The 15,278-nt window shown below is 34.1% G+C and overlaps 1 protein-coding gene across 10 annotated transcripts in view; it reads right to left on the bottom strand.

The window, feature by feature from the left end:
* Positions 1-15,278, bottom strand: part of Scaper (S-phase cyclin A associated protein in the ER) — a 394,758-nt gene that overhangs the window by 278,259 nt on the left and 101,221 nt on the right. For all 10 annotated transcript variants that reach the window (XM_063243413.1, XM_063243412.1, XM_063243407.1 and 7 more), the window contains 3 exons: positions 10,604-10,744; positions 5,446-5,601; positions 186-328 (listed from right to left, as the gene is read on the bottom strand). In XM_063243413.1, coding sequence (XP_063099483.1) covers positions 186-328; positions 5,446-5,601; positions 10,604-10,744 — 440 coding nt within the window. The remainder of the gene's footprint in view (positions 1-185; positions 329-5,445; positions 5,602-10,603; positions 10,745-15,278) is intronic.

Below are 15,278 nucleotides of genomic sequence, written 5' to 3'. Positions count from 1 at the left end.
CAAGAAATTTCCATTTTGAGTGTAATGTCACAATACCCTAGAATCACAATCTGGTACATTTAAATTTTTGTGACTATTTCTAAAAAATAAATGTGACATCAAATGGCTTTTTTAAGGTCCGATTTAAATATTTACTCAGTGTAAAATGTTCCTCATAATCAAAATCTAGATAGCAAATGAGATACCTTGCTCTCTCTCGAGCTGCATCCTCACGGGCTTTTTCCTTCTCTTGCCTCTGCTGTTCAATACGAGCTTCCTGTTCTCTCCTTTTCATCAACAATTCTTCTACACGAGCCTGCCGTTCTGCTTCTAGAGCCCTCTTGCGTTCCTGATGTTCAAAATATTTTTAAAAGGTATTAGAATTACATGTAAATGTAAGTAATTAAAAGTGACATACCATCCATACTACTTTAAATACTCAACTTTATATATTTATGGCTTACTACTGCATACACTGCTTCTCTGAATTTAAACAAAAATCAAACATGACACTCTTGTCATGAATCATTTAGCAGCATTACACATGATTATGAGAAGAAATATTACTTTAAGCAAACACTATGTTGCTACATGTTCTGTAGGAATCTAATACGTATTTTCTGATTAATCATTTCAAAAACCTTGTTACTATACAGTTATAGAAATAGCTAAACATAATGAAAAGGTTATAGTTAATAGATTTTATTTCCAAAATAAGGTTTCATCATGTAATTAAGTGAAGAAAGCTTTTGGGAAGGCAAAAGAGGCAACTTAATACATCATAATGGGTATGACAGAGGACACTAGGCCAGATTCCCTGGTTTTCTTTCCAGGTCCCATTATTTACTAGCTGAGTGAATCCAGTCTACGGAGTTACACTCCTTTTGCTTTAGTTTTCTGAAAGATAAATAACAGTTATACATATTGCTTAGGACTTAGATATTATATAACATTTACTATAGACCCTGGAATGCAGTAAATTCTGAATAACTAGTTATGATCATCAAAGCAGAAGATACCGCATCAAAACAGTGAGCTTTAACATGAAATACTATCTTGTGTACTTTCTACCTAGAAGCATTTTGCTAATGCTCACTGTGTTACCAAGCTGAACTGACACCTTTCTTTCAATCTTATCTATTCTCCATATAACACCATCTATCCCTTCCCTTCCCTGACGATTAATGGAAAATGCTGATCTAGGCTCTGACATCTCCTACTTACATATATATGGCCATGGAAAAGTCACTTTGCCTTAAAGACCCTTGTTGGCCTGTGAGATCCTAAATTATTGACATAGGTAACTACTCAACTGAGTGTTTACCCATAGTAAGGGCTCAGTAAAGGACATCAGGAAAAAAATGAGCTAGTTTCTATCCAGTTAACACTTGAAGATACTCAAGCATTTCCAATAGGTTACTGAGCTTGCAATGGTAACTTTGCCTCTGTGACAAGCTCTACCTACCCTAGGGAAAACCTCTTCAGGAAGCCTGAAAGATGAAGGAATCATTCTCACTATCCCTCCTCTCCACCTCTACTTGCCAAAGAGAGACTGGAAATTGGAGGGAAAGCCCTCATTTCAGGGAGACATAGCTGGCACACTACAGACTGTAAGAAGCATGCAATTAGATATTAAATATACTTTTTAGTGTATGCCATACTATTCATAAACTGGTTAAAATTGTGTCTCATTACTGATCCAGAATATATGGAAACTTGTTTATTAGCTACTCAAAATCTCACAATCTCTTAAGACTGAAAACAATCAAATCTGGTATAAAAATGTTCTTTTTTTATTTCAAAGATGATAAAACTGAACCAAAAAAAAGCAAAATAAAGCCAATCAAAACAGAACAATGAAAGTGATACAAAATCAAGATAATAGGAAATCAACAATGGCTACCATAATGTCTCATTTTCTTCAAAATAGCAGTACATACCATCAGACATAATAAAAACAAAACAACAAAATAAATGAAAATAATGGAAGCATTATAGGACTTCAAAACTCGATGACAGGAAATCAACAATAGCTACCATAAAGTATTTTGTTATCTTTGAAATAGGTGCCCATGCCATCAGATATAATAAAATCAAAACAAAATAGAGTAAAACTAAACCTAACAGAACAATGAAAATAATTCAGGAGGGCCGGGGATTTAGTTTAGCGCCTGGTCAAAAGAAAATGATTCAGGAACTCAAAACAATAGGAAATTAACAGTGGTTACCATCTTTTTAGATGTTTCCTCCCCTATTACTTTCACAATATCTATTGCACATCCTTCTTTTTTTTTTTTTTTGTCTTTTTCATTTTTATTGGTACCAGGGATCGAACTCACGACTGCCTGCTTGCAACGCAGGTGCTTATGCCAGTGAGCTAAATCCCCAGCCCCCATCCTTCAGTTTTTTATTCTAGGGAGATTGTTCATCCTTATGAATCTGAACCATTTCACCCATGAGCACAATCTCAAACTGCATCCATTTACCTACAGGTGCTTTGAAATTATCCTCTTTTACAGCTGAGTAACTTTCCATTGTATAAAAATACTATATAAAGTTTCTTAGCCATTCTGCAGTTGATGGGCAAGCTACCCCTGCTTTTTTCTGGTTTCTTGTCACATGGAACATTATTTTCTCTTCCTTGACTTTCAGTCTATGAATTTCAAGTTAAATGTTTTGTGTATACAACATATTGATGGATCTTATTCCTTGATCCACTCTCCTGTGTTTCTTTTTATTGGTGAATTGAGGTCATCTACATTAATGGTTACAACTGGCATGCAGTGGCTTATCTCTGCCAAGCTATCCTCCTACTATTGGTCCCCAACATTCACTTGCCTGCCCTGTTTGGTGGTACCCCTCTGCTGCTGTTCCTGGAACCGTGATCATCTTTATGTCTCTCTAGAATATCCTTTAGCACTCTTTGTAGGATTGGTTTGGTGGTCATAAATTCCTTCAGTTGTTCTTTATCAATGAAGTATCTACTTTCAATCAATTTTGAAAAATAGTTTTGCAGAGTACATCAATATGGGTTAGAATTTGTTTTCTTTTAGGATTTGAAACTCTTCACTCCAAGTTCTTGACTTAACGGTTTGTGATTCTGATGGATTTTCCTTTGTAGGTGATCTGTTTCTTGTTTCTAACAGTCTTTAATATTCTTTTCTTGTCTTTTTCCCATGTTTGAGAAGTTTTCTGGTATTACTTCTGTAAATAGTCTTTCTTTATGTCATTGGTTGACCCCTGATTTTTTGCTGACATCACTCAAAATTTTTCTTTGTGTTTTCTTACAGCTGAATTGTTATTTCCTGATTCCTTGTTTTTTGTTTTTTTGGTTTTTTTTGTCTTTTTCCTTTTTATCGGTACCGGGAATCGAACTCACGACCGCCTGCTTGCAAGGCAGGTGCTTATGCCGCTGAGCTAAATCCCCAGCCCCTGATTCCTTAATATTTTTAAGAGATCTTTCCTTTCATTATCACTAGCTTCAAACCTGTCTTCAAGGTCTGAAAGCTTATCTTTAGTTTCTCTCTAGTGGTTTGACCAGCTTTCAATGAGTTTTTAATTTCCTGGAATATTGTGCCATTAGTTTAGGGCCTGAACATAGACCCTGTCTTACAACTGAGTGAATCTGAAGCCTTTGAATTTGAATTTCTGTCATACTGAAAATGTAAGTCAGCCCTAAATAATCAAACACTTTATTTTACTAATAGGAACTTTCTGAAGAAAAAGTTAAACATTTGATGTTTAAGACAATAATGTTTTTACCATAAAAAGTTCCTTAATACTTTTAGTAAACTGCTTTCCTTTAAGCTTTAATGTTCCAAATTATTAAGCAAGAGTCGAGTCATCATTTTCAACTGAAGATAATTATGTAATTTCAAATGTATAAAAGGTAATGAAAGGAATCAAAGATGTACATTTAAAAATATATAATATTGATTATATATTTCTCTCCTAAATCCAGAAAAGAAGTCACCTTTTCCAGAAAGTCTTCCCTATCCCACCAACAGAATTATTGCTAGTGACTCTATCATGAGCTTCTAAGCCTTTAACTTTGGGCTGGTGTTATATCCCTGATCCCTTTATCTTCCTGGGATGAGCAGCACTGGCTCCTTCCACTCTCCAGCATGCAGAGATGGTCACTATGGACTCTCCCATCTCCAATCCTATTGGCTTAGCTAGTAAATTCCCTTGCATAAGCACACATCTATTTTCTATCCATTGTGGCCCTTCTTCTAGGGAGCCTTAACTAATACAAGGTAGTTTCTTTAGTAGAACCATTCTATATTTTTAACACGTGTTAGCTTATTATTCAAGACATGGACTCAAACCAAACAGAAATCAGGGATGAATCTCAAAGTGCTTGTTAATGTCTATAAATGTGAAATATAATCAATAAACTTAAAAACACATTAACATTTTTAATTTCTTAAAATCACCAGTGACATGAAGCAGAAAGTATCAATATCCCTAATTTCTATCATTACGAAGTTTCTATGCTCTACTCTCCCCAATTCTCCACGCAGTAATCGTTCCTATCTCCTTGTGTGTGGAATGCATGCCCTCCCACGCTACATCTCAGCATGCAACTGTCCCACCTTTGCAAATCTAGTTGAAGTATCTTCTTCTGAAAACTCCCTTTCTCATATCCTCTTCACTCCCTATGTGAGTAAAGTGGTCTCCTAGCTATGAAAATGCCTTTATTATAGTACTTAACCTGTTCAAGTTTGTTTTTGAATATGTCTTCCTACTGAGAAAAAGTACATATATTTTTCATATCCTCAAGCCAATCATGGCACATAACTTGCAGCAACTCAAATGATCACTAAGTCAAAGAACAAATAAATATTAGTTACAATAGATACAGTAAGTTTGAATGTGTATTTGAACACTGCAAATTTGTTCTTTATACCAAAAATGTAAGCACTTAAAAGAATCTAAGGGCAAGATACTTTATTAAAGAAAACCTAAAATACTTCATAAACAGAAACAGTTCATGGCTTAACCTTTCTTCCTATCCTGAAAATGGCAGCTTACTTAAGGTCTGCTGCAGAGGTGTAAAGTATCGGGTGATACTGGCCAGTAAATGACAGGTGCTCCTTCTCATAAGAAAAAAGATGATCCAGTTCTTATGGCTATATATACTTGGCCAAAAGCCATCTTTTTTTATTAGGAGAAGAGGACCATATTCTTGCCCAACCCAATTAGAAAAGAATAGATAATAATCTGTTAAGAGTTCAACCCTTCATCTAGAGATTCTGTTTCTATGACTGCCATCTACTGAAGGTGCTGACAACCTTATCTGAAAAAGTAAACACTGTTTCCAGCAGACTGTTTTCAAGAAGTCCTATGTTAACCATGCACATCAAGAACAGAGAGGAAGTTTTACTCCTGGATCCTTAGCACCTTACCCAGAGCCTAGGAAATGAGAGATGGTGCTCAGCAAATGCTTGTAGAATCAAATCCTACCTGCACAGCTTCGTCGCGTGCTTGCTTTTCTACCTGTCTTCTCTGTCGCTCTTCCTGTAACTCATTAAGTCTCTGTTCATATTCCTTCAATTTTGATAAAACATCATGCCGTTTATTCTGTGCTTCAAGGGTATTTATAAAGGCAATTTCATTTACCTTCAATAAACACAAAGAAAGTAGGGTTCAAATCAAGTTAATCTAGGACACATCATAAGACTAAGAACCTTAACAATGGTTTTAATATAAAATATAAACCAATGATAAGGCACAAAGAAAAATGAGTGACTTATGGGTTTTTCTTCCAATATGTACCTCAAAATAAATCATAATCCAATGTATTTAACAAACTCACAGGCTTTATTCATAAGAACTGATTTAGAAGCTGCCTCAGAAAATAGTTTTAATTTACAAAACAACTTCTTAAGAATTTAAGATTCATACAACTTTATCTTACAGAGTTCTACTTCAAACAATTGTAGTTTCAAATTACACTCACTACACTATAGTTAATTAGGTAATTCATGTTAATTGAATCAGTTGGAGAGAATGAAAGTTATAATAACAAAACATTTTCCTTTGACACATTAAATGAATGACAGTTAAACTCAAGACACTGAACTGTACACAGCATCCTCACACTCAATATCAACTTCTGCCCAAACTACAAGGCAAAACCCACTTATTTACTGTAAAATGCCAACACTGCAATTAAATCTAAATAATGAAGTTTTCGTTCAGAAAAAATAACTCACTGATTAACATCTTTTGTTTTAAAAGAAAAACAAGTAACACCCGTGCCATGCATTTACCCACCCTGTGCTAGACAATACATCTTTGAGGAGTAAAGTATGGCTAATGATAAGGCTCAAAGCATCAGTTGGGATTAAATCTCTTATTCTTGAAAGCTAGAGGGAAGACATGTCACAGTGAAAACAACATATCAAAAGAGGGATGTGAACTCTGGAGCTAACTCTGACAGAAGCAGACATCAGAAATCCATACTGTTCTGTAAAACCTAACTCAGGATAAATAAAAGCACACAAAGAGATTTGAATACAATTCTCATTCATCTTTCCCAATCTCTGGGCCACAAACACAATTTCTTATTTTATGAAAAAACAGTTTCATAACAAAGTAAGAGAATAGAAATAATTATCACACTCTGTATCATTATCTTCAAAGCAGCTACTCAGTACAAAACATAAACCAAAAAGACTTACAAAAAGAAACAACTGGAAATAAACTTTCTTTTCAACAAACTAAGATAAACTTTTAGTATAAATGAAACATCCTAACATATATATTGAAATATTTTAAGTATCTGAACTTCTCTCTACTTCTGTTTATTGTTTTTCTATTTTGCTCTTTACATAAGCACAATTTCATAAGTATATCAACCATATAAGTATTTTTCAAACTATACTGAAAGAACACAATAAAAAGTACATTAAAGGGGCTGGGGATTTAGCTCAGCGGCATAAGCACCTGCCTTGTAAGCAGGCAGCCATGAGTTCGATCCCCGGTACCGGTAAAAAGACAAAAAAAAAAAGTACATTAAAGAAAAACTTATTCATACTGTATCAGGACTCACATATTAAGCATAAATCAAGATGAAAGAAAAAGAAATAATACCTACTATACCAACCAAATAAATAAAATTAAGACAAAAGAGAATAAGCATAAGCTGGTGGGGGAACTGGATCAAGAAAAAAGATATAACTAAATAAAAAAGAAAATTTCCTATGCAAACTTTGCAACACTGAAGAAATCAGAAATCAGAAGACAATAAAATAACAAAACAATAAAAATAAATGGCGATTAGAAAGCTAAGGAAATAAACAGCAGAAAAGTAATGCTATGATGGAAGTAATTAAATTAGGAAAAGCATGGAACAGAATAGAGACAGAAAGCCCTTAAATTACTAACATGAAAAGAATTATGTTGATCAGTTAATATTTATTTTTTAACTGAGACCAAGTCAATAAATAAATAAGCTTTATGGAGAACAAGTCAAGGTTACCTAATAGAAAGACAACGGTAAATAGTATCTATGTACGTAAAAAGGCAACAGAAAATATTCCAACATAAAATATAAGAAACATACTCTGATGGGAAGAAGCAAATTGAAGATTAAAAGAACCTACATTATCCCACGAAAAGTAGATTTGGAAGATCAACACGAAGAATGTTCTTACTACATTATAAAACATTAAGAAAGAACAATAAAATTTTAACTTCCAAACAGTAAATGCAAGTTATCTATAAGAATGCAAAAACTCTTAGGGGCTGGGGATTTAGCTTAGTGGCATAACTGGCCTGCCTTGCAAGCAGGCAGTCCTGAGTTTGATCCCTGGTAGCAATAAAAAGGAAAACAAACAAACAACAAAAAAAAAGAATGCAAAAACTCAGTGTGGCCTCAGACAGTCTTCTCCTCAGAAAGTTAATGCTAGACACAAAACAGTGTCTTCCTGAAGGAAGGATACTGCGAATCACTAATATGGTCTTCACCCAAGACATAATTTATACAAAAATGCTGAAGTTCAGAAATACCCAAGAATTCAAGGAGTACAACACATGTGAGCACTCTGGAAAGATCACTTTTAAGCTCCAACAAACCAAGATAGATGTGAAAACAACTTAGTGGTGGAAGATTGGTAAGCACTGAATCCATTTATATTGTCATGGAAAGTTAAACTGAGGATTTGTGTCTGTAGAAAAATAGGAAAGCAAATAAAATAATCTAAAAATAATTTTTTAAAAAAGTTGTTGGGGATACAGTAGGAAGACAATCTGGACAACTTAGCAAGACTCTGTCTCAAAAAAGCTTAAAAAGGGCTGAAGATGTAACGCAATGTTAAGGCCTGAGGGTTCAATCCCCAATATCATTAAGGGAAAAAAATTAAAATACTACAAGCAAAAATTAATTCAAAATGGATCAAAGACCTAAATGTAAGATCTATACAACTCTTAGAAGAGCATGTAACAGAAGAGCTTCATGACACTGGATTTGTGTTTTGTTTTGTTTTGTTTTTTGAGACAGGGTGAACTCATTATGTAGCCCAGGCTGACCTTAAACTCCTGGCAATCCTCCTGCCTCAGCTTCTAGAATGTTGGGATTACAAGTATGCGCCACCATGCCCAGCTATGACATTGGATTTGGCACCGATACCTTGGATATGACATCAAAGATAGAAAAACATGAAAAAACTAGGTAAAAACAGGAAGTTTATTAAAAAAATAGGCAAACAACTTCATTAAAATTAAAACACCTTGTGCATCAAATGACAACATAGTAAAAATTTTAGCTCAGCGGCATAAGTGCCTGCCTTGCAAGCAGGCAGTCGTGAGTTCGATCCCCAGTACCGATAAAAAGGAAAAAGACAAAAAAAAAAAAAAAAAAGCTACACACAGAATGAAAGTAAATACTTTAAATCCTACATATCTGGTAAGAGATTGATATCTAGAATATATAGCGAATATAAAAATCTCAACAATTCAACATCTTCATTCAAAAATAAAGTGCTAGAACAGACATTTCTCAAAAGATACACAAATGGCTATAAGTACATGCAATGACATTCAACTCACTAACCATTAGAAAAACACAAATTAAAACTACAATGAAATGCTACCAGCTGTGCATTAGGATGACTACTATAAAAAACACAGAAAATAAATGAGGTTGGACATTATGTAGAATAACAAGAACCCTGTGTACTACCAATGGGAATGCAACATTATATAAGTGATAAGGAAAATAGCATTATTGCTCAAATTAAAAATGAATTACTATCTGATCCAACAATTCCACTCTTGGGTATATACTGCAAAGACATGAAAGCAGTGACTCAAAGAGACAGATAAACTGATGTTCATGTTTATTGCGTCATTGAGAATGATGCAACAAGTGGATGAAAGGATAAGCAAAAAGTGGTATTTTAAACAACAAACTTTTATTCAGCTGAAAAAGAAAGAAATTCTGAGAGGTGCTACAACACTGAAGACTTGAAAGGCATTATGATGTTATTCCACTTACATGAGCTATACAAAGTAGCAAAAATTAAAGAATTTGAAAAGGAAACTATGGTTGCCAGGGACTGGCGGGCAGGGGAAAGGAATAAATAGCTACTGTTTAATGAATATAAAGTTTCAGATTTACAAAATAAAAAAAGATTTCTGAACATGGACAGTGAATGGTTATATAAAATTATGACTGTATTTAACACCACTAAATTGCATAAAACATAGTAAGTTTTATGTGTGTTTTCACACAAAAAAATAGGAAAAAACTTGAGATATTATATTCATATTAAAATGGGATTGCTAAAATTAAAACATGTAACTGTGCCACATGTTGGTCAAAATGTTCTAGTATACCTAGTATAAATGTTCTAGTATACTCATTTGCTGCTGGTACAAATATAAAATAGTTTTACCAGCTTAAAAATTGTTTTGAGCATGAACCTACCATAACTCTTCCAATCTACTCCTAGATATTTGCAAAAGAAAAATGAAAGCACAAGTCTCCAAAAATAGTTGTAAGCAGATGTCCACAGAGGCTATACCTATAATATACAAAAACTGGGACAAGAACAAATATCTATCAATGAGTAACTGGATTAAAAATTAAAAGTATTTCCATACAATGGGAGGCCTCTTGGCAATGAAAAGGAATACACACCACGACATGGAAAAAATTCAAATAATTATGCTGAGTGAAAGAAGCCAGAGGAAAGGAAAGGGTACAAATTACAGGACTCCATTATCGTAAAGTTTAAGAAAATGCAAACATTTTGGCAACAGAAAGCAGAAGAGCAATTGCATAGTACCAGAGCAGAAGAAAGGAATTATTACATTCATACTACCAGTAGTTTCAAGAGTAGATACCTGACCCATCAAATCAAATATTTAATGTATGTATTATTCCTTATTCTCTGTCAATTATACCTAAATAGAGCTGTAAAAAATATTTTTATAGAATTATTATAAGGATAAAATAAGACATTGTATCTAGTAAATTTTAAATGAGCCAGTAAAATGTTCTGTTACCCTGGAACCGAATAAACACTCAATAAACATTAACTTCTATTACCATTATATAATACCTGAAACAATTACTTGGGTAAATGATTAAGTGCTTGAAACATCTATAATATACCTTGGCTTCTTCCTCTTGTGCTTTTTTCACAATTGCTTGTAATTGCACCTCTCGTTTAAATTCAGCATGAAGTAATTTCTCTTCCATCATCCTACGCCGTTGATCTAATAATTCTTCCTTCCACTTCCGGACATCTTTCTCCTAGGTACGGTAAATTATCAAATTCTTCATTTCAAAATACACAATTTAACAGAAGGGCAAACAGGTAAATGTCTTATGAAATATAAATAAAAATGAAAAAAGCTGCAAAAGTATGACTAATGAATGAAGACACAGACTATGAAGCTAGACCACTAGTGCCCATAATCTACCTTGACCACTTACTTTTAGTAGCTGTGTAACCTGGGCCAGAATTTTAGCCTGTGTCTCAGTTTTCTTATCAACAAAAATAAAATAATAAAAATAGAGCCAGACTCATGGAATTATTTTGAAAGCTGAATAGACACACAAACTTTAGAACACAAGACTAGATACGACTCTATAGAAACATTTGCTTTTATTTTCCACCATGTACTCCACCATGAGGACAGAACATATAATGAATTGTAATGAAAACAGTGTGTATGTCTTATCCTCATAAAACTAAATATCCCTGATATAAACCATAATCAAGAAAAATAAGTGATTTTATTCTAGAGACTAGAAAATGAAAGAAGTCTGAAAAATCATGTGATCCACATAAAATTCATCCTATGAAGGAAGAGAGGGTTTTCTTCCAGATTAAAGATCAGTATAATAACTGCCCTACTGCTGAGAGTGTGGTTGGATATAGAAAATTTGCCTTCCATGCTTCCAGGGTTTGAACCCTGGCTCTACAAAAATAAATTAATTAATAAATAAACAAAAAAACCTGCCTTTCATTCACTAAAACTGTATCAAATACAAGAAGTAAAAGACTTTTTCCATGTTCCAAAAAATAAGATTCAGCACTAGTGAGGATGAATTATATAAAAGCAGAAACTGAATGAATACGAATATATATTATACAAATGCAAGTACATATATAGAACAATGTTGAAATCAATAACCCATAATACAATGGAAGGCAGAATTTACCACTGAAATGAATTAAAAGGTATACATAGTAAAATATCTAGTCAAAAAACTTCAAAAATCAAGGACATTTTGAGTAATAGATGTTTGCCCGAATATGTGAAGTTTATTATATAATGAGAAAATACATTATATAATTTTATTTATATTAAAAAATAGGAAATATGGTAGTGTCATAGCACTTCACTTAAGATTTAAAATGAAGTAAATAGGAGAATCGGTCATGCTGGGACTGGGAGGGTACAACAAGAAGCCAACCAGCCAGCCCTTCTGGTAAGCTGTGCAAGCCACAAGGCTTCCAGGAAAAAAAAACATCAGGGCCTCCTATGGTAGGCAGGCTGAAAATCAAGATCCTAACCTCCCCAAGTGACCCACTGGTCTGGAGGAATGACTGAGTTGACAGCAACTAAGGTACATAAAGCAACTAAATGCTTGTACTGTCCGGTTGATTTTGCAGGCTGGAGGCCAGGTCTGAGCATCTCTTGGAAAGATGACAATATGCAATACAGCAAATATGTGGGAGCTCCTTCTATCTTGTCCTTGAAATCCAACACTGTTCTCACTGTTTTGGTTTATTCTGATTGTTTTTGCTTTATTCAATTTTATTCTGTTTTGTTTTGGTTTGATTTTGCTATAGCTGCTCGAGTGGACAACTATTGTGAAGATAACAAGATTTACTATGGTAGGCATTGTTGTTTTCCTAGTATCCTGCTTTGAAGTTCTGTACCAATTTGGCTGCTTTGTTTTGACTGGCTTTCTTCTGTTTTGTTTTGCTGGATTTTAATATCTTTAAAATAAAATTTAAAACAATAAAAAATAAAAATGAAGTAATATCATAACTTTTTGTACAGTTTCACAATAGGAAGACTGCTTTTCATATCTGGTTTATTCATTCTAAATAACTAATTCTTAAGATTCAGGTTAAAAGAAAAACATCAAAATTATCTTCCACTAAATGGTAAATTCAATTACTCTTCTGAAGGTACCAAATGTTACTTAGCTCATTTTATATATATTCATATAATTCAGTCTAATTATTTCTCAATGCAAATTACATGCTAATCCTATGCATATTAGTACTCCAAGTGTCAGAGGTAATAAAATAATTTACCTGTAATTACAAAACAATGGTCATCATCTTTTGTCACATTGTTAGGTACTTGTAGCATTCAGGATCCAAGATGGCTCCCAGTTATCTAAACCACTTGGTATTAAAAACTTTGTGCCATCTCCTCCTCTTTTATACTAGGATGTAACCAAAGTGATGTTACAAAAACAGTAAAGCTTCCTTTTTATCAGTTCTCTTGTACTCTTTCTTTCCTCTCTACTCTCTGATTACTTTCTATGGAAAACCACTAAACATCTTAGGAAAGCATCTGGAACAAGGAAAGGCCACTGGGCAAGAACCAAAGTTTCTAGTCAGTAATAGTAAAAGAGGAAATGAAGCCTATAAGTGACTGCATGGGCAAGCTGGGAAGTGGACCCTCCCACCCTAGACCATGTCCACAACTGAAAGCTTGAACACAACTTAATCATCAGGGATCCAGTGCAAGAATTATCAAGCAATTATTACTACTAATTTCAGTGAAATTGTGGGTTAAAAGTGTTTTCTTTTTTAAGACATTGAATGTTGGGGGCTGGGGATTTAGCTCCGCAGCATAAGCGCCTGCCTTGCAAGCAGGCAATCTTGAGTTCGATCCCTGGTACCAATAAAAAGGAAAAAGACAAAAAAAAAAAAAAAAAAAAAAAAAGACATTGAATGTTGAATTCAACTTGTGACACAGCGTAAGTGACTAAGTGATCTACACCTGCCATGTAAAAGCAACAATAAGATTGCATGTTGAGCAACAGCCATTCTAGCAGTGTTTCTCTCTATATAAAGACCTCATTTAAGCATCAAAACATGCTACTAACTGTCATTTTATCATTCAAGAAACAGAAATGTGATAATGTAAAATAACTTTCTCAGGGCTTCATAGTATATTTTACCATATAATATATAGTAAAAATCAGGAAGGGAATTGGATTGGCCATTTCCAAAGCCTAAGTTCTTTCCACTACACCACACTGATCAAGTTAGACATTTCAAGTACTCATAGACTTTCTTTTGTAAATTTCAATTAAAGCTTCACTTACTCAAACCTGACACCTTTCACTAGTACTATTAAATTTTTCCCCTGTTAGGAAAAATTAATATATATTCTAATGAGAAAATCTCTACATTAAAAGATAGATACACCTTTTTCTGTGGTATTTGAATTGTTTGAAAGTTTGGGTTAACTACAGACATGATGCTTTTCTACTACATCTCCGGAAATTCATCAAGCCTAACTGAAAATTTGGTGCCTTTTCCAAGCATCACTGTGTTTCTCCTCCAACCAATCCTTGGCAACCATCACCCTACTGTCCTTTTCTATAAATCTGACTAATTCAGACTCTATGTATAAATCAAGAACATGTAGTTATTCTTTCTCTGTTTTGTTATGGTCTGTGTCTAGATGTCACCTCAAAGCCTCATATAGTTATAAGGGGCAGGATTTTGAGAGATGGCTGAATCTATAAGGGAGAGCAACAGTCTTGTCTCTCTCCCTTGCTGATTTGCTACAGTCTGCTCACCATAAACTGCTCTCCTCTGTAATGGTCTTCTGCCAAACCACCATGCCTTGGTGCCAGCTGATTATGGACTGAAACCTTTATACACTATGAGCCAAATAAACCTTTTATCTTTCAACTTTGGGTTTCAGGTATTTCATCTCAGCAATGAGAGAAAAATAACCAAAACAGTGTTTTATTTTCTCTTGGTTTAATGTTCTCTTGCATCATCCATGTTGCCATAAATAGCAGAATTTTATTCTAACATTCAATAGTATGCTTGTATTTATATAAACAGATGCAGATATATAAACATATCACATATATACATTCATACATTCATCTATCAACAGACAATGTTTCCACGTTTTGGCAATTATGAACAGTGCTACAATGATCACGGGTGCACAAATAACTCTTTGTGGCCTTGACACCATTTCCTTTAACTATGTACCAGAAAGATTTCTGGATTATACAGTTGTACTGTTTTCACTTCTTGAGAAAAATTCCATCCTGCTAACCACAATGGTTGTACTAGCTTAGATTCCCAGCAGAGGCAGATAAGGGCTCTTTCTGCACACCCTGACCCACACTTCACTTCTGCCTTTGTGTTACAGAAATGGAACAGTGTGAGGTGTTCTCTCACTGCTGATTTATCTGCCTTTTCATGGTCATTATAACAGTTGAAGAGCTTTCTATATTTGAATTTGTCCTTTTAAGATCTATCTATTTAAGTCCATTGACCATTTTGAATCAGGTTATTTGTTCTATGGCAGCTGAGTTATGTGAGTTCCTTAACTACTTGGATATAAGGCCATAGTTGACATGTCTTCCAAGTATTTTTTCCTGTTCTGTAAGCTGTCTTTCATTCTGTTGATTTTTTCTCTGCTGCATAGAGGGCTTTAACTTGATATGATACTACTTCCCCATTTTTGCTTGTGTTGCCTGTGCTTTTGGTATCATATTCAAAATGTAACTGCCAAGACAAATGTCATAAAGAAGACTTCCCTCTATTTTCCTCAAAATATTT

The sequence above is a fragment of the Cavia porcellus genome, unplaced genomic scaffold (assembly GCF_034190915.1).
Source record: "Cavia porcellus strain 051 isolate PalLab524CR breed Dunkin Hartley unplaced genomic scaffold, mCavPor4.1 scaffold_38, whole genome shotgun sequence".
Classification (NCBI taxonomy): domain Eukaryota; kingdom Metazoa; phylum Chordata; class Mammalia; order Rodentia; family Caviidae; genus Cavia; species Cavia porcellus.
Note: the sequence above shows the minus strand (reverse complement) of the source record. Positions and strands in the feature narration are given on the sequence as shown.